The sequence below is a fragment of the Grampus griseus genome (assembly GCF_964374135.1).
Source record: "Grampus griseus genome assembly, chromosome: 20".
NCBI classification, from domain to species: Eukaryota; Metazoa; Chordata; class Mammalia; order Artiodactyla; family Delphinidae; genus Grampus; species Grampus griseus.
This window is the reverse complement of record NC_139014.1, coordinates 50,167,338-50,186,085: the sequence shown is the minus strand read 5'-3', so window position 1 is coordinate 50,186,085 and position 18,748 is coordinate 50,167,338. Positions and strand designations below refer to the sequence as shown.

General features: G+C 40.8%; 1 protein-coding gene across 1 annotated transcript in view; it reads right to left on the bottom strand.

Moving 5' to 3' along the window:
- Positions 1–18,748, bottom strand: part of SMG6 (SMG6 nonsense mediated mRNA decay factor) — a 237,681-nt gene that overhangs the window by 208,268 nt on the left and 10,665 nt on the right. Inside the window, exons 7-8 of the mRNA XM_082678924.1 lie at positions 10,936–11,046; positions 10,356–10,568 (exon numbers count right to left, since the gene is read on the bottom strand). Coding sequence (XP_082535050.1) covers positions 10,356–10,568; positions 10,936–11,046 — 324 coding nt within the window. The remainder of the gene's footprint in view (positions 1–10,355; positions 10,569–10,935; positions 11,047–18,748) is intronic.

Sequence of the window (18,748 nt, the reverse complement as noted above, 5' to 3'; positions counted from 1 at the left end):
TTTCTCTTTATGCACAAGAGACAGGACATTATGGTGTCACTCTAACTGTGCTACTTTGATAAAGACCAAGATACAGATAACTGTGTTGACCATAAATATTAGAATACCACTTTCCCAACCAGATTCTAGGTTAAAAATTAGGCATGGATTTTCCTCTTCTGATATCCCAAGATAATGGGCATTCGACATTTCCAATCTAAATGCTGTGCCCTATAAAAATATGCAGGAAGAGCATACCCTAAAATGTTTTATTTATTTATTTTGGCTGCGCTGGGTCTTCACTGCAGTGTGAGGGCTCTCTAGTTGAAGCGCACGGGATCTAGAGCACGTGGGCTCAGTAGCTGTGGTGGATGGACTTAGTTGTGGCATCTCACTGGGATCTTAGTTCCCCGACCAGGGATCGAACCCAGGCCCCCTGCACTGGGAGCGTGGAGTCTTCACCACTGCACCACCAGGGAAGTCCCCTTTAAAAGTGGCTATCTCTAGGTGATAAAACATATTTATCTGCATTTTCAAGCTTTTTTACAATAAGCATGTGTTGGCTTTGTGCATTTTTAGAAGTGATAAAAATATGAAAATGAAAAGAGCTTTGCCCTTCTTGATTGAAGCCATTAGCAATTTCCTCCAACCACCAAGACACAAAGAGACACTAGTACCTTCTCCAGGTTCGAGCTCAGAATGCCTAAAGCACCATCTAACAGAGCAGACCTCAAATTTTAATCAGCAAACTGTGGGGCAAAAAATTCAGTCCACTTTCACCCTACCAAATTTAATGAATGGAAGAGTACTGCTTTTGTTGAATTAACAATGCAGATGTGACAAGTAAACAATGAGAAATTCCAGAAACAAAATGTTATTTCCAGAATCCAGAAGGATATTATACAGGACCAGCCTACAGATCACCACACACCCACGCGTCCACAGCACCAAACAAGAAAGTGGTTCCTGCAGAAGGTTCAGTCCTTCCACCACTCCAACTTTCTCACGTTATCCTCCAAACTCATCACAATTTAGATACCCTGCAAAGCTTCTGCTGTGTCACACCACCTCTGTCTTTGCTCGGGCTGTTCCTCCTACTTGGAACACTCTCTTCTCACTCTCCCTAGTTAACATTTCCAGGAAGCCTTCTGAATTCACCCTCCCTTTCGCCACCACAACCCACGCCTCCACCAGGATTGGACCAAGTGCCCTTCTCTGTGCTTCCAAGGCACCCAAGACATACCTCCCTCATTACACTTACACGATACAGTTGGTCCTCATTATCTGTGGATTTCATATTTATGAATTCACCCACTCACTAAAACTTATTAGCAACCCCAAAATCAATACTCACGGTGCTTTCACAGTCATTTGTGAACATGTACAGAGCAGCAAAAAATCTTAGTCTCCGCGTAAGCACATTCCCAGCTGAGATCAAACAGGTGATTTCTCTCATACTTTAAACTAGTGTCCTTTCTGGGGCCTACTTAGTGCCACATTTTCCACATCTTTGTGCACTGATTAAAATGGTCCCCCAAGCGCAGTGCTAAAATGCTATCTAGTGTTCCTAAACACGAGAAGGCTGTGATGTGCCTTAATGAGAAAATATGTGTGCTAGATAAGTGGCTTGGGCATGAGTTATAGTGCTGCTGGCCATGATTTCAATGCTAATGAATCAACAATATATTAAATAAGGTGTCTTTAAATAGAAGCATACATAAAATAAGGTTATGTACTGATCAGCTGATGAAAATCTTGTAACCAGGGGCTCACAGGAACCTAACCTTGTATTTCCCTTAGGAGCAATGGTTCAGAACCTACTAATTCAGTGTCTATGGTGACTTTACAGAACATAACTACTGCAAACAACAATAAACTGTATACTGAAACATTCTCTTTATGTAGCCATTCCTTCCATTCACCCAGAGGTTGGTAAAGTAGGCCCACAGGCCAAAGCGAGCCTGCCACCTGTCTTTGTAAACACAGTTTTACTGGAACACGGCCATGCTCGCTCATTTACATTTTGTCTATGGCTACTTCAGCACCACAACAGCAAAGGTGAGTAATAACAGAGACCATATGGCTTGCAAAGTCTAAAATACTTACTATTTGGCCTTTCACAAAAAAAGGCTGCTGACCCATGCACTAGACTCTAAACTCTTTTCTTTTTTTAAATTTATTTATTCTTGGCTGTGTTGGGTCTTCGTTGCGGCACGCAGGCTTTTCTCTAGTTGCAGTGAGCGGGGGCTACTCTTCATCGTGGTGTGCAGGCTTCTCATTGTGGTGGCTTCTCTCATTGCAGAGCATGGGCTCTAGGCACGCGGGCTCAGCAGTTGTGGTTCGTGGGCTCTAGAGTGCAGACTCAGTAGTTGTGGCACACAGGCTTAGCTGCTCCATAGCATGTGGGATCTTTCTGGACCAGGGCTCGAACCCATGTCCCCTGCATTGGCAGGCAGATTCTTAACCACTGTGCCACCAGGGAAGTCCCGACTCTAAGCTCTTCGAGGAAAGAACAATGTTGTACTCATCTTTACAATCTTAGCACAAAGCTGGCACAATAGGACAGGTAAACCAAACTTCAGTCTGATTAAGCACTGGACCCAGAATACAGCCTTCTGCTCTAAGAAGTCCAGGGTAACTGCATTAAATTCCAGATCTGATTAAGTCTTGAAAAAAAGATACTATGCAAAGAAATAAAGTAAATAATGGAATGTGACAGAAGGATGAGGAGCAAAAGGAAAAAGACCAAGGCAAACAATATCATTTGGTGGGTGAAATAATCTGAGAGATTCAAATAAGGAAAGACCCAATAACAGGTATTAGTAGCTACTGAGGTCCAGTCTAGTCTGAACCCTAAAATATATTCAGAAGAGTCAAAGAGAAGGAAGGTTTCGCAAGAGCTTGGCCAAATATACAATGACATTTCATTTGTCTAAAGACATATTTTCTACACATAGCACCACGCATGTTGTAGATATAACAATCACAATGGGTTGAGGAAAATGCCGGGAATAGTAAGCCAAATCATGCCACAATAGGAGAACTCACAGAAGTCTGAGAGACAAACATCTATCAACAGCTCATTCCTCCCCAGCAAACAGACACATGTTACACTGCATTCAAGATGTTGATAACAGAGCAATCAGGTCTGAGAACATCCTCAGCTGTTCCATCAGAGCCTCTCACCTTTCAGTATGAACATTATTTCTGAAGCCATCAATTTAATATCCTTAGATTAACTCACTCTCAGCAACAACTCATTTGCTAAGCAGTACCCTTTTCTGATTTCCAAAGGGAGTTGAGACATAGTGGAAGGCACATCCACTAAATAAGGAATGCTTGGAACCCTGTCGACACTGAATTTGAGTGGCCTAGCTGACAGAGAGAGTTAAATGCGGGGCTCAATAGTTTCAGAGGATGCCACTTACAGCTGAGGCTGGCAGTCCCTCCCCAGGTTGCATGTTCAACCCAAACCACATCTCAAGGCTGAAAACCAGCAACCCACAAGCTAACCTCCTGCAGCCACTCAGAGAGAGAGCAAAAGCTCACGCCTGGCAGAGACAGGGCAAACCAGTTTGGAGATTACTATCATGACTAACAACCACCCGAAGCCAAATTTTCTGTTTCTTATTCATGGATCTGAATTTTAGCAGTTTGTGCTAGAAACTCTCCAGGAGTTGTCAAAGGAGCAACTCCTATCAAGGCTAATCACTCAAAAAGGACAACTGAAATGAACACGCAAGTAAAGCACAACACACATTTAATTACACAGATAAATAAATGGCACACACCTTTATAATGAAACATCATGCAGCCACACTACTAAGAAAAGACACTCTTAGACAAGTGGAAACACAGTCAGTTCTGCTACAAGTTTGTTTTGAAAATGTCTATCTGTTCCATCATGATCAACATATTAGGGAACAATTTGAACCTAACACCAATTTTTCTTTTGTTCAGGAAAAACAACAGGTAAACACAGAAAACTCCACCCAGCTGAACCGAGTTGCACAGGAACACACACAACACACACACACACACACACACACACACACACACACACACACACACACACACACACACACACACACACACACACACCAAACATCCACCAGCTACTGCAGTTCACCATGTAAACTTACATTCTGAGCCACGCCTATCCCCATCTGGTGTTATACCTGCCGGTCCAATTTCAAAAAACCCTCCTTCCATCACTTCATAATAACTCACAAGCAGCAATCCTTCCAAAGCCCACTTCTACAAGCAAACCTCATGTCTTTTTCAAGATAGTGTCTACATACTTCTTAACCAATGAACATGTATAAAACTGTACAACTGCTTTATTAGGTTTATATCTTTTTTTTTAATAAGTCACTGAGGAAGTTTTTGAGTGTTGTGCTCCTAACTCCATTTTCCCTGTAAGCTCTGTAGTTTTTATTGTGCAATTGTGTATAGCAGTGATTTTTAGGAATGCATGTGTTACCTTATAGGAGAACTGACTGCATGTCCAATGGATAATTCAAAAAAGCAAGCTGTGGGACTTCCCTGGTGGCACAGCAGTTAAGACTCCACACTCCCAATGCAGGGCGCCCGGGTTCAATCCCTGGTCAGGGAACTAGATCCCACATGCATGCCGCAAGTAAGAGTTCACATGCCCCAACTAAGGAGCCCAAGTTCTGCAACTAAGGAAACCGCAAGCCGCAACTAAAAGAGCCTGCCTGCCGCAATTAAGACCCAGTGCAACCAAATAAAGAAATATTTTTTTTTAAAAAAGCAAGCTGTATATCAGTATATATAGTATAATCTCATTTTTGTTAAAAAAATATATTTCACGTGTCTGCAGGTATGTATGTATACATACACACCTATAAATGTTTAGAAAAAGGTCTGGAAGAACCTACATCAAATAGTTAATAGTGGTATCTCTGAAGGAAAGAACACAAGTGACTCTCATTTTAAACTTTATGTACATTTTTGTTTGATTTAGATACAGTGAATTGGTGTTACTTCTGCAATTAAAAGGATTCCCTTTAAAAAACAAATAAATCAAAAAATAAGAAGAAGAAAAAAATTTTTTAAACAAATAAATCTGTTCTAATAGTAGAAGTGTTGAAAAGAGTGATCATTACACAATCTGGTTATACGATCCCCTGTTTAAAATCCTTAATATTAGATATCCAAACTCCTCAATATTTATGAATAATCTGGCCCCTCCTATCTTCTCCAGCATCATCCCTCACTTTTCCTCCCCTCCTTTATATGCTCAACTAAGATTTATTTAGAATCTTCTTGCAGGCAATGGGGATAAGGCAATGAGCAACCAGATACAGACCCCACCCTCACAGAGGCTTGAATCTAGCAAGGGAGAGGCTTTAACCAACAAGAACAAAACTGCACCTAGTTTTTAAGTAACTGTAACATTACTTAATCACAAATATGGCATTACAAAGGGGAAGCAACCAGGCTCAGGGATCAGGAAAAGCTTCCCTGGAAAAGGCAAGTGGTATTTACGCTGAGAGTTTAAGGAGAAACAAAAATGGAGCTGATAAAGAGAGAAGAGCACTGCAGGCAAAGAGAATGTGCCACAGCCAAGGGCCAGAAAAGAGCTTGGGCCCTTCAAGGAAGAAGCCAGTATACCTACAGAACAAGAACAAAGCAGGGAAGAGGGGTACACGATAAGGTCAGAAGCAGCAGAGACCAAATCTTGCAGGGCCCAGTAAACTACTTTAAGGATTTTGGACCTGATTCTAAGAGCAAAGAGAACCAACTGAAGACTTTCAAATAGGGAAGTGACGTGACCAGAAACGTGTATTTGAAAGCTCATTTGGGTTACTGTCCAAAAAGAAAGGCCTAAGAAGGACCAGGAATAAATGTGGAAAGGTCATTAAGAACTTCTTAATAGTGTGTGGATTACTGAAATAATGAATGATAGCTTGTACTACGATAGTGGTAGTAGAAATAGAAAAAAGTAGATAGATTCAAATTATGTTTAGGGGTAGACCAAACAGCTCTTGATACTGACTGGATGTGGGGTATAGGAAAGGAAGGGGTAAAGGATGACTCAAGTCTCTAGCAAGAGCACCACTCACATCCTAGCCTCCAGCCATACTGAATGACTTGCAGCTCCCTAAGCCTTCAGCCTGAGAGTGGAAATGCCCTTACATCATCCTTCAGCTACAAAGTGCCTCCTCATTCTAGCCTTACCTAACCATGCCCATTAGATGCTTTAATTTATGCTCCATAGCCTCTCAGCCTTGCCTTTATCACAGCACTTGGCACACTGCATTATAATATATAATATAATCGTATGTTTCTGTCTTCCCCACATGACTGAGTGCTCCCTAAGGTTAAAAATCATTTTTGGTTGTTTTAATCTCTGTATCCCCAAAGCCTAATTACTCAAACGTCTGTGAATAGATTCCCACTTCCCATCAACTGTATGTTCCTATTGTAAGGAACAGAGAAAGCAAGCTAAGTTCTTAGGGCCTGCTGTATGAAAGAAACGGATATGGGGGCTTCCCTGGTGGCGGAGTGGTTGCGAGTCCGCCTGCCGATGCAGGGGACATGGGTTCGTGCCCCGGTCCGGGAAGATCCCACATGCCACGGAGCGGCTGGGCCCGTGAGCCATGGCCGCTGAGCCTGCGCGTCCGGAGCCTGTGCTCCGCAACAGGAGAGGCTGCAACAGTGAGAGGCCCGCGTACCGCAAAAAAAAAAAAAAAAAGAAAAGGATATGGGAAGATGGCTTGAACCTGAGAAAGCAGGTAAAACAGGAAGTGTGGTTTCCTAACTGGATAAACAGAGAGCTATGAAACTGCAGCCTTCTTCCTCAAGTGCTGGTAGTATAGAACTAAAAGCCCAAACCCAGAGATGTAAATTTAAAAAAAATTAAGGATGGTGTATGTACCCAAGGATGATGTATAGGCTGAAAATATATAAACAGCTTCAACAATAGTTTAGAAAACAAATTACCACATTTTACTCTGCACACATCTGTGATCATCTGAAATTTTTACTAAAAATATACTCGTATGTTATTTGTATAATTAATAATAAAATAAAAAAATGTAATGGATCCAACGTGCAGCTCCGAGAAGCTACACACTGAATAAAAACACATGCCATATGATCCAGCAATCCGACTCCTGGGCATACATCCAGACGAAACTCTAATATGAAAAGATACAGGCACCCCAATGTTCACAGCAGCACTATTTACAAAAGCCGAGACACTGTAGCAACCTAAAAGTCCGTCGACAGATGAATGCATAAAGAAGATGTGGAAAGGGTGTGGTGAAAAGGGAACCCTCCTGCACTGTTGGTGGGAATGTAAATTGATACAACCACTACGGAAAACAGTATGGAGGTTCCTTAAAAAACTAAAAATAGAACTACCAGATGACCCAGCAATCTCACTCCTGGGCATATACCCTGAGAAAACCATAATTCAAAAAGAGACATGTACCACAATGTTCACTGCAGCACTATTTACAATAGCCAGGACATGGAACCAACTTAAATGTCCATCGACAGATGAATGGATAAAGAAGATGTGGCACATATATACAAAGGAATATTACTCAGCCATAAAAAGAAACAAAATTGAGTTATCTGTAGTGAAGTGGATGGACCTAGAGTCTGCCATACAGAGTGAAGTAAGTCAGAAAGAGAAAAACAAATACCATATTCTAAGGCATACATATGGAATCTAAAAAAAAAAAAGGTACTGATGAACCTAGTTGCAGGGCAGGAATAAAGATGTAGACATAGAGAATGGACTTGAAGACACAGGGTGGGAGGGGGAAGCTGGGGCGAGGTGAGAGTAGCATCAACATATATACACTATCGAATGTAAAACAGTTAGCGAGTAGGAAGCAGCAGCATAGTACAGGGAGATCGGCTCGGTGCTTTGCGATGACCTAGAGGGGCGGGACAGGGAGGGTGGGAGGGGCGGGATATGGGGACATGTGTATGCATATGGCTGATTCACTTTGGTGTACAACAGAAACTAACACATTATTGTAAAGCAATTATACTCCAATAAAGATCTATTTAAAAAATCACTTTCCTTTTCAAAAAAAAAACATGTGAGATAGATATATATATATATATATATATATATATATATAATGGAATAGTACTCAGCCATAAAAAACAACGAAATAATGCCATTTGCAGCAACATGGATAGACCTAGAGATTATCATACTAAGTGAAGCAAGTCAAAAAGAGAAAGACAAATACCATATAATATCACTCATATGTGGAATCTAAAATATGACACAAATGAACTTATCTACGAAACAGAAAGACTCACAGACGTAGAGAACAGACTTGCAGTTGCCAAGGGAGAAAGGGGTGAGGGAGGGATGGATTGGGAGTTTGGAATTAGAAGATGCAAATGGATATAGAATGGATAAACAACAAGGTCCTACTGTATAGCAGAGGGAACTATATTCAATATCCTGTATGAAACCATAATGGAAAAGAATATGAAAAAGAATATATATATATACATATAAATGAATCACTTTGCTGTATACCAGAAACTAACACAACATTGTATATCAACTATAATTCAATAAATTTTAAAAATGAAAAAGAATAAAAATACAAACTTACAAACACATTGCTTAAAAAATAAATAAAACACCTAATGGAAGAGAGAAAGCTATAAAAGATTAATTATAACTTTTATGAGAGATACTCCCTAAGCTTGAGGCCAAGGCCAAAGAAAGCCATAAAATGCTTTCTCAAATTGTCATTGTTGCTTTCATTTTAAAGACACACAGTGGAGCTAATCAACAGAACAATTTATCTCTTATTCAAATAGGCATCCAGTTTGGGGTGGTAATATTCAAACTAGAAGAGGCAGTAGTGAGGGATTCTACCATAGCAGCAACCCCTCTGAAGCACCTTGATGTACTGGGGCCCCAGGTACACCATGACATATAGGAAGTTGGTAGTTTCATTTATAAGCAATGACTGCTTTCCAAGTCATCCCGAAAACAGCTAGAGACTACAGATATAGGAAGATAAATGGAAATTTTAAATTAAACCCCAAAGGACAAGTCCTCCTATCCCACCACCTTTGACTCATTCTTAGACAACCATGCCTCCAACTTCAAAGAGGAAACAGAAATCATCAAAAGGCCCTCCCTCACCTTCCTCCTATAATACAAACTTACCTGCATCCCCAATTATCTGTTCCTCCCTGCCCTCAAGCACAAGAAAGAGGGGTTCTCTTACCTTCTTTCAGGCTAATCCCCCCTTTTGTGCTCTGGATCCTACTTCTTTCTCATCAACTGCAAGGACTTCTCCCTGCCATCTATCTCCTTTCTTTCTTAGACCTCGAACCTATTTATCATTATGTTCCTTCCTTGAGCAGCTGAAGCAGCTCTCTCATGACTTCAGTACCATCTATAACAGGATGCCTTCAAGTATCTTCATCTCTGGCCTAGATCTCTCTCCTCAGCTTCAGATATCCGCTAGCCTCTAAATATCTCCACGTCAATGTCCTATAGAAATTCCAACATGTCCAAAACTAAGCTCATCATCTTTCTCCTAAAACCAAGACCATCATTCACCCAGTTTCCAAATGAGAAACCTAAGTGTTACTTTTGATTCCCTCTTCTCCCTCAGCTCCCCATGTCCAATCAAGTCCTTTGGATTTTACCTCGTTAATATACTTCTGTTCACTTCTCCCCATCTGCAAAGCCATTTCCTGGTTCAGGTCCTTCTCACATCTCACTTGGATCACTGTAGCACGCTCCTACTCTTCTTATTTCTGTCTTACCCTTCTCCAAATTTTCCACAAAGCAGCCAGAGTCATATTTCTAAAGTGCACATCTGAGATTTCCCTATTTAAAGCATTCAATAGCTCCCTACTACCTTCAGGATAAAGGTCAAATTACTTATTACATGACCCTTCAAGGCCTGGTCCCAGATTACCCCACCACCCGCTCCGCTATAAATTTTACCCTCAAGGCACAATGAACCCTCCATTTGCAGTTTTCCAACTACTGTGTCCTCTCCCTAGCTTCAAAAATCCCACACAGAATCCTGAAGCATCATATTGATGACTATAAACCCAAAGCAACAAAAAACTGTCATCCTATACAAATCCTAAATTAATCTTCACTTAGAAAAATTACTTTTACTAAATTCTACAGTGCCACATAGTGGTGAGAGAGGGAAGCGAATAGCAAAGGTAAAGGAAGTGTAGGCGGAGGACATAAATGAGAACATCAAGGAGCCTGAAGTGATCTGCCTTTCCTGAGATGAATGCGAATGTCTGTGCAGTGCTCCATGGTTGCATGTACCAGAACACTCACGCTTACTCAGCTAGTCTTGCTCATAACATCACCCTCAGGAACTTACATCACTGGGGCTCAGGCTGCCCAGCCCATTCTCCTGCTCAGAATCCTTCCCAGACTCAGTGCCCTGGGAGGACCGGGGATGGGATGGATGAATCCAGATCTCCAGGCGAGTGGTGTCATCTCCAACATGCCGGAAAGTGGATTTCTTTGCTTTCCGCCATTGGTCAGGGCTCAGTTCCAATTCCTCGTGTTGCTTCTTTTCCATCTGTTCTGCCTGTATGACATACAAACATATAAGCTCAGACTGTCCTGGGATTCAGCCAATCAAGAGAAGTGCTCATCTCACCTGAGTTTGTTGCCCAAGAACTGTAAAAAGTAAAGACTTTGCCATAGTTCCACAGTAGCAGAGTATCATCTGTTTTGTCTCATAAAAGTTATTAATTCTGTAAACCAGATGCTGTGGGCCCTGGGGAGCTCTCCTAAAGCTGAGTTTCGTTCTGCATAGAGACTGACTGACTCCCATCAGCACAGCCCGGGGGGACCCCTTCAGGACATTATCAGTTGTTTCCTTAAGGACACAGAGACACTAAGAGAAACACATTCTTCTAGGAAGGAATGATTCCGCCTGCATCCCCACTCACCTTCCGTTTGGTCTCTTCAAACAAGCTCATGAGACTCTCCTTGGCAGTCAGGATAGGGTTGCTGGCAGCTAGACTGCGCATATAGTAATAGACGGCATCAAGCTTCCTCCTCTGCAGAAAGAGGTCAGAGACAGAGTCAACCAGTTCTCTTCTGGACTCCAGCCTGAGTCAGCAGACCCAGGAAACCCTACCATCCCTCCCAACCTGTGCTCCAAGCTGTGAGGAGTTCCAACATGAAAATGAGACAACTATCCACGGGAGAAGCCATGGCGACTTCATCAGAGCTCTCTTCTTGCCCACTACTATGTCTTACATGTAGAGGTACTCGTAAAGCCACATGCTCAAAAGCAGGAGAAACGAATAAAGAGCCTCACAAAATACGAAACCAATTATGTTTTCTTTTTAGAGAAAGAAAATGTTCAGCATGTACTAATTATTGTTTTTAAAACATTATAAATAACAATGGCAATATCACTGATTAAGCATAGCTAAGTGTGAGGTAAATGATCAGCACTTCATAGATATTATGATATTATTTCCAAACCTAAGGAAACTGCCCCGTTTTAATAATGAAGAGAGAGGGGCTCAGGAAGATTATTACATAACTTGCCCAACAAGGTCTCAAAGCCAAATCCCAGATAAGCTAGTATTTGAACCTAGGTCTGCCTGGCTCCTAAGTTTATGTTTTCACTACAACATACGGACTCCACGAAGAAAAGGAAACAAACTATTATCCAATGCATGCAGCAAATAAATACTTCAAGTCCATTTTAAAACCAATTAATAAGTAAAAGAAAGGGAGAGGGTCAGAAAGAAGGAAAAACACTGAAATAAAGGGGGAAAGAATATCAAAAAGCCTTTCTATCTTTCTATCATATACATTGTTACATTTTCTGTCTCAAAATGCACCTAGACTACTACTTCCCTCTCTCCCCAGCACCTACTCACTCTGTAAAAGTCCCATCTTGCATTCATCTAGCATGGTTAAAGGTGTACATTCTAAGCTCAACTGCCTGAGTCTGAATTTGGTCCTGCCATTTATTAGGTATAACCCTAAAAAGTCAACCTAGAAAGGTTTCCTTATTTGTAAAATGAATATATTCACCAACATATATGGCTCCTGAAAAGATTAAAATTCATATAATATATACAGTTTAACAGAATATCTGGTACTCAGTTTCAGTCAGTTAAGTGGGAGCTATCTTTAATGTTATTCCAATTACACCACTCATTTGATTTTACAGTATTTTATCAGTTCTACAATGATTTTTTTCTTTTTTTTTGCGGTACGCGGGCCTCTCACTGCTGCGGCCTCTCCCGCCGCGGAGCACAGGCTCCAGACGCGCAGGCTCAGCGGCCATGGCTCACGGGCCCAGCCGCTCCGCGGCACACGGGATCCTCCTGGACCGGGGCACAAACCCGTGTCCCCTGCATCGGCAGGCGGACTCCCAACCACTGCACCACCAGGGAAGCCCTTTTTCATATTTTAACATCTCTGAAATCAAGATACAACTCAATCACTATCTATCATCATGTCTTATTTTAATTCACATTCTTCTTTCTTAGTGGTATAGGAAATGAGGTATCTAACAATCAATTGCATCATACTGCATCAAGTCTAATTTGTATCATTGTCTATACACCTCATTTGTCTTCTCAACAATGTTTCCTTTCAGGACAGAAACATATCAAATATTTACCACTCACAGCACCTAGCAAAGCACTGTGCACAGCATGTTCTCAGTAAATACTAAAGATCCACTGAATGAAAGGTTACAGAAAAGCTGAGAAAGTGATCTTAAAAGACAACTGGGGGCACTTTTCTGGTGGTCCAGTGGCTAAGACTCTGCACTTCCAATGCAAGGGGCATGGGTTCAATCCCTGGTCAGGGAACTAAGATCTCACATGCCGCTTGACATGGCCAAAAAAACAGACAACTGGGTTAACACAGAGACAGAAAAGGAGGGACAGAGGAAAAGAACTTGAAAAGAGTACTAACTTAGGTAAGAGGTCCATGAAAGAAACACATACCAATTTAATTAGTGTAGCAACAGACCACTGAGGGAAGACACAAGATTAACACTCAAGGGACTTCCCTGGTAGTCCAGCGGTTAAGACTCGCACTCCCAATGCAGGGGGCCTGGGTTCAATCCCTGGTCAGGGAACTAGATCCCACATGCCATAACTAAGATCCCACATGCCGCAACTAAGACCCAGCACAGCCAAATAAATACATATTTAAAAAAAAAAAAAAAAAAAGATTAACACTGAAAAATCAGTTGTATTTCTACACATTAGTAGTGAACAATCTGAAAAATTAGGAAAATAATTCCATTCATAATAGCATCAAAAATAATAACATACCTTTATATGTTAGGAATATTTATATCTTAGGAATAAATTTAACCTAGGAGATGCAAAACTTATACACTGAAAATGACCACACATTTCTGAAAGAAATTAGAGAAGACCTAAATAAATGGAAAACATCCTGTGTTTGTGCAGAAGACAATACTGTAAAGATGTACATACTCCCCAAAGCAATCCACAGATTCAGTGCAATCCTTATCAAAATCACAAGGACTGTTTTGGCAGAAATGAAAAAGCCAATCCTAAAATCCATATGGAATTCCAAGGAACCCCAGATAGCCAAAACAATCTTGAAAAAGAAAAACACAGTTGGAAGACTCACATACCCAATCTCAAAACTTACCACAAAGCTACAGTAATTAAAACAACGTAGTACTGGCACAAAGGTGGACATATGGATCAATGTGAGAGAATCTAGGGTCCAGAAATAAACCTATCATACATCAACTGACTTTCGACAAGGGTGCCAAGACTATTTAATGGGGAAAGAACAGTCTCTTCAACAAATGGTGCTAGGAGAATTGGATGTCCACATGCAAAAGAACGAACTGGACCCTTACTTCACACCATATACAAAAATTAACCAAAAATGGATCAAAGACCTAAATATAAGAACTAAAACTATAAAAAATGTATCCCTGTATTTTCTTCTAAATAAATAAATAATAAATCTTAACTTTTAATTTGGTTAAGAGTTTCTTAGCTATGACATCAAAGCACAAGCAACAAAAGAAAAAATAGATGAATTGGACTTCATCAAAATTAAAAACTTTTGTGGGGAACTCCCTGATGGTGCAGTAGTTAAGACTCCAAGCTCCTAATGCAGGGGACCCCAGTTTGATCCCTGGTCAGGGAACTAGATGCCACATGCCACAACTAAGAGTTTGCATGCCACAACTAAGGAGCCCGCCTGCCACAACTAAGGAGCCCACCTGCCGCAACTAAGACCCAGCATAACCAAATAAATACATAAATCTTAAAAAAAAAAAAACTTTTGTGCATCAAAGGGCACTATCAAGAGAGTGAAAAGACAACCCATAAAATGGGAGAAAATATTTGTAAATCAAATATCTGATAAACGTCAGAATATATAAAGAACTCCTACATCTCAACAACAAAAAAGACAACCCAATTTAAAAATATGCAAAGGATCTGAATAGACATTTCTCCAAAGAAGATATGCAGATGGCCAACAAGAACATTAAAAAATCAGTACTCGTTAGGGAAACGCAAGTCAAAACCACAATGCCATACAACTTTGAAGCAGTTAGGCTGGCTACTATTTAAATACACACACACACACACACACACACCAACAACAGAAAATAGTGTGTGTTAGGAAGGATGTGGAGAAACTGGAACCCTTGTGCACTACTGGTGGGAATGTAAAATGGTGCAGCTGGCAATATGGTGGTTCTTCCAAAAACTGAAAATACAATTATCACATGACCCAGCAATTCCACTTCTGAGTATATATTCAAAAGAATTGAAAGAAGAGTCATGAAGAGGTATCTGCACACTCATATTCATAGTAGTATTATTCACAATGGCCAAAAGGTAGAAGTGTCCATCGAGAGATGAACAGATAAACAAAATGTGGTATATACATACAATTGAATATTATTCAGCCTTAAGGAGGAAACTGACATGAGCTGTAACATGGATGAACCTTAAGGATATAATGCTAACTGAAATAAGCCAGTCACAAAAAGACAAATACTTTTAGATTCTATTTATATTAGGTAACTAGAGTAGACAAATTCACAGAGGTGGAAAGGTGAAGAAGGGTGGTTGCCAATGGCTAGAGGAAGGGAAAATAGGGAGGTGTTGTTTTAATGAGTAGAGAGTTTTAGTTTTGCAAGATGAATAGAGTTCTGGAGAGTGATTGCACAACAATGTGAATGTACTCAACACTACTGAACAGTACACTTAAAAATGGGTAAGATGGGGGCTTCCCTGGTGGCGCAGTGGTTGAGAGTGCGCCTGCCGATTCAGGGTACACGGGTTCGTGCCCCGGTCCGGAAAGATCCCACATGCCGCGGAGCGGCTGGGCCCGTGAGCTGTGGCCGCTGAGCCTGCGCATCCGGAGCCTGTGCTCCGCAAGGGGAGAGGCCACAACAGTGAGAGGCCCGCGTACGGCAAAAAAAAAAAAAAAAAAAAAAAAAAAAAAAAAATGGGTAAGATGGAAATTCCCTGGTGGTACAGTGGTTAAGAATCCGCCTGCCAATGCAGGGGACATGGGTTCGAGCCCTGGTCCGGGAAGATCCCACATGCTGTGGAGCAACTAAGCCCGTGCGCCACAACTACTGGGCCTGCGCTCTAGAGCCCGCAAGCCACAACTACTGAGCCTGAGTGCCACAACTACTGAAGCCCACGTGCCTAGAGCCCATGCTCTGCAACAAGAGAAGCCACTGCAATGAGAAGCCCACGCACCGCAACAAAGAGTAGAGCCGCTCTCTACAACTAGAGAAAGCCCGCATGCAGCAACGAAGATCCAACACAGCCAAAAATTAATTAATTAATTTAATTTTAAAAAATGGGTAAGATGGCAAATTTGGTTTTATGTGTATTTTACAATTAAGAAAATTTTTTTAAATTTTCTTAATTTTTAAAAAAATGGGTAAAGGACTTGAATAGACATTTTTCCAAACATCCAAATAAGTGTATGAAAAGATGTTCAATATCATTAGTCATTAGGGAAATGCAAATCAAAACCACAATGACATACCACTTCACACTCACTAGATCTGTAGATGTCAACAAACTGATTCTAAAGTTTATATGGAAAGGCAAAACATCCAGGATAGCCTACACAATATTGAAGGAAAAGAAAAAAGCTGGAAGAAAGGAAAAAAAAAAAAAAAAGTTGGAAGACTGACACTACCCGACTTCAAGATTTGCTATAAAGCTACCGTAATCAAGACAGTGTGGTACTGGCCAAAGAAGAGATAAATAGATCAATGGAACAGAATACAGAGCCCAGAAATAGACCCTTACAAATACAGTCACTCGATCTTTGACAAAGGAGCAAAGACAATTCAATGGAGAAAGGATAGTCTTTTCAACAAATAGTGTTGAAAACAACTGGACATCCACATGCAAAACAAAGAATCTATACACAGACCTTACACCTGTCACAAAAATTAACTCAAAATGTACTGTAGACTTAAATGTAAAATGCAAAACTCTACAACTCCTAGAAGATAACATAGGAGAAAATCTAGATAACCTGGGTTTAGTCATGCCTTCTTAGATACGACACCAAAAGCACAATCCATGAAAGAAAAAGTTGGCTAAGTTAGATTTCCTTAACCTTAAAAACTTCTGCTCTGTGAAAAACACTAAGAAAATGAAAGGAAAGCCACAGACTGAGAGAAAATATTTGTAAAACACATGTCTGGGGCTTCCCTGGTGGCACAGTGGTTGAGAGTCCACCTGCCGATGCAGGGGACATGGGTTTGTGCCCTGGTCCGGGAAGATCCCACATGCCGTGGAGCGGATAGGCCCGTGAGCCATGGCCGCTGAGCCTGCGTGTCCGGAGCCTGTGCTGCACGACGGGAGAGGCCACATCAGTGAGAGGCCTGCGTACTGCCAAAAAAAAAAAAAAAAAAAACAACAAAAACACATGTCTGATAAAGGACTGGTATCCAAAACATAAAATGAACTCTTAAGACTCAATAAGAAAACAACCCAGGGCTTCCCTGGTGGCGCAGGGGTTGGGAGTCCGCCTGCCGATGCAGGGGACACGGGTTTGTGCCCCGGTCCGGGAAGATCCCACGTGCCGCGGAGCGGCTGGGCCCGTGAGCCATGGCCGCTGAGCCTGCGCGTCCGGAGCCTGTGCTCTGCAACGGGAGAGACCACAACAGTGAGAGGCCCGTGTACCGCAAAAAAAAAAAAAAAAAAGAAAACAACCCAATTTAAAAATGGGCAAAAGATCTAAACAGACACATCACCAAAAATACACAGATGGGAAATTAGCATATTAAAAGATGCTTTACATTGTATGTCATTAGGAAATTGCAAGTTAAAACGAAGTTTAACACAAATAGGATTTTGCACACCTATTACAATGAGGAAAATCCAGAACACTGACAACACCAAATGCTGACGAGGATGCACAGCAATAGGAACTCTCATCCACTGCTGGTAGGAATGCAAAATGGTACAGCCCCTAAGGAAGACAGTTTGACAGTTTCTTCCAAAACTATATATACTCTAACTACACAACCCAGCAATCATACTCCTAAGTATCTACCCAAATGAGATGAAAGCTTATGTCCACACAAAAACATGCACACGAACGTTTATAGCACTTTTATTAATAACAGTCAAAATTTGGAAACAACCAAGATGTCCTTCAATAGGGGAATAGATAAACTGTAGTACATCCATACAATGGAATATTACTCAACAATAAAAAGAAAAGAGCTATCAAGTCACAAAAATAACCCTAAATGCTAAGTGAAAGAAGCCAATATGAAAAGACTACATACTGTATGGTTCCAACTATATGACATTCTGGAAAAGACAACACTATAGAGACAGTAAAAACATCAGTGATTGCCAAAGGTTTGGGGGAAGGAAGAAGGATAAAGAGGTGGAGGTTGGAGTACAGGATATTTTTAGAGCAGTGAAAATATTCTGCATGATAATATAATGGTGGATACATGTTATTACGCATTTGTTCAAACTCAGAGTGTGCAACAGTAAAAGTGAACCTTAGTGTAAGCTATGGACTTTAGTAATATAATAACGTATCTATACTGGCTCATCAACTGTAACAAATGTACTACACTAATGCAAGATGTTCATAATACGGAAAACTGAGAGCTGAGGAAGTATATGGGAACTCTCTGCACTTTCTGCTCAATTTTCTGTAAACCTAAAACTGACCAAAAAAGAAAATTAAAGAAGCAAAAACCCACAATGAGGTATCACTTCATACCCACTAGGTTGGTCATAATCAAAAAAATGAAAAGTAACAAATGTTAGCATGAACATGAAGAAACTAGAACTCTCCTACACTGCCGGTGGAAATGTAAAATGGTGCAGCCACGATGAAAAACAGTTTGGCAGCTTCCCAGAAAGTTAAACATAGAATTACCATATGACCCAGCAATTCCATTCCTAGGTACGGACCATAATTAATGGTTAATTTTGTTACATGAATTTTACCACAATTTTTATTAAAAGCCATTGAGGGGAAAATTCTTTTTTAATTATATTTTCTAGTTAACAAGAAAAAAAACAATTCATTAGATTATTACAAAGAAGAAAAACTGGGAAAGGAGACAAGAAATGAGTGAGAAGGGAAAACAGAAGATGGATAAGAATAAAGGGGAGAGAAAAATAAAGCCACAAAGAGGGGTGAAAAAAAAATCTCAACGCATATCACAAAGAGAATAGGACAGAGGTAAATAGCAGAGAGACAGAAAGATTCAAT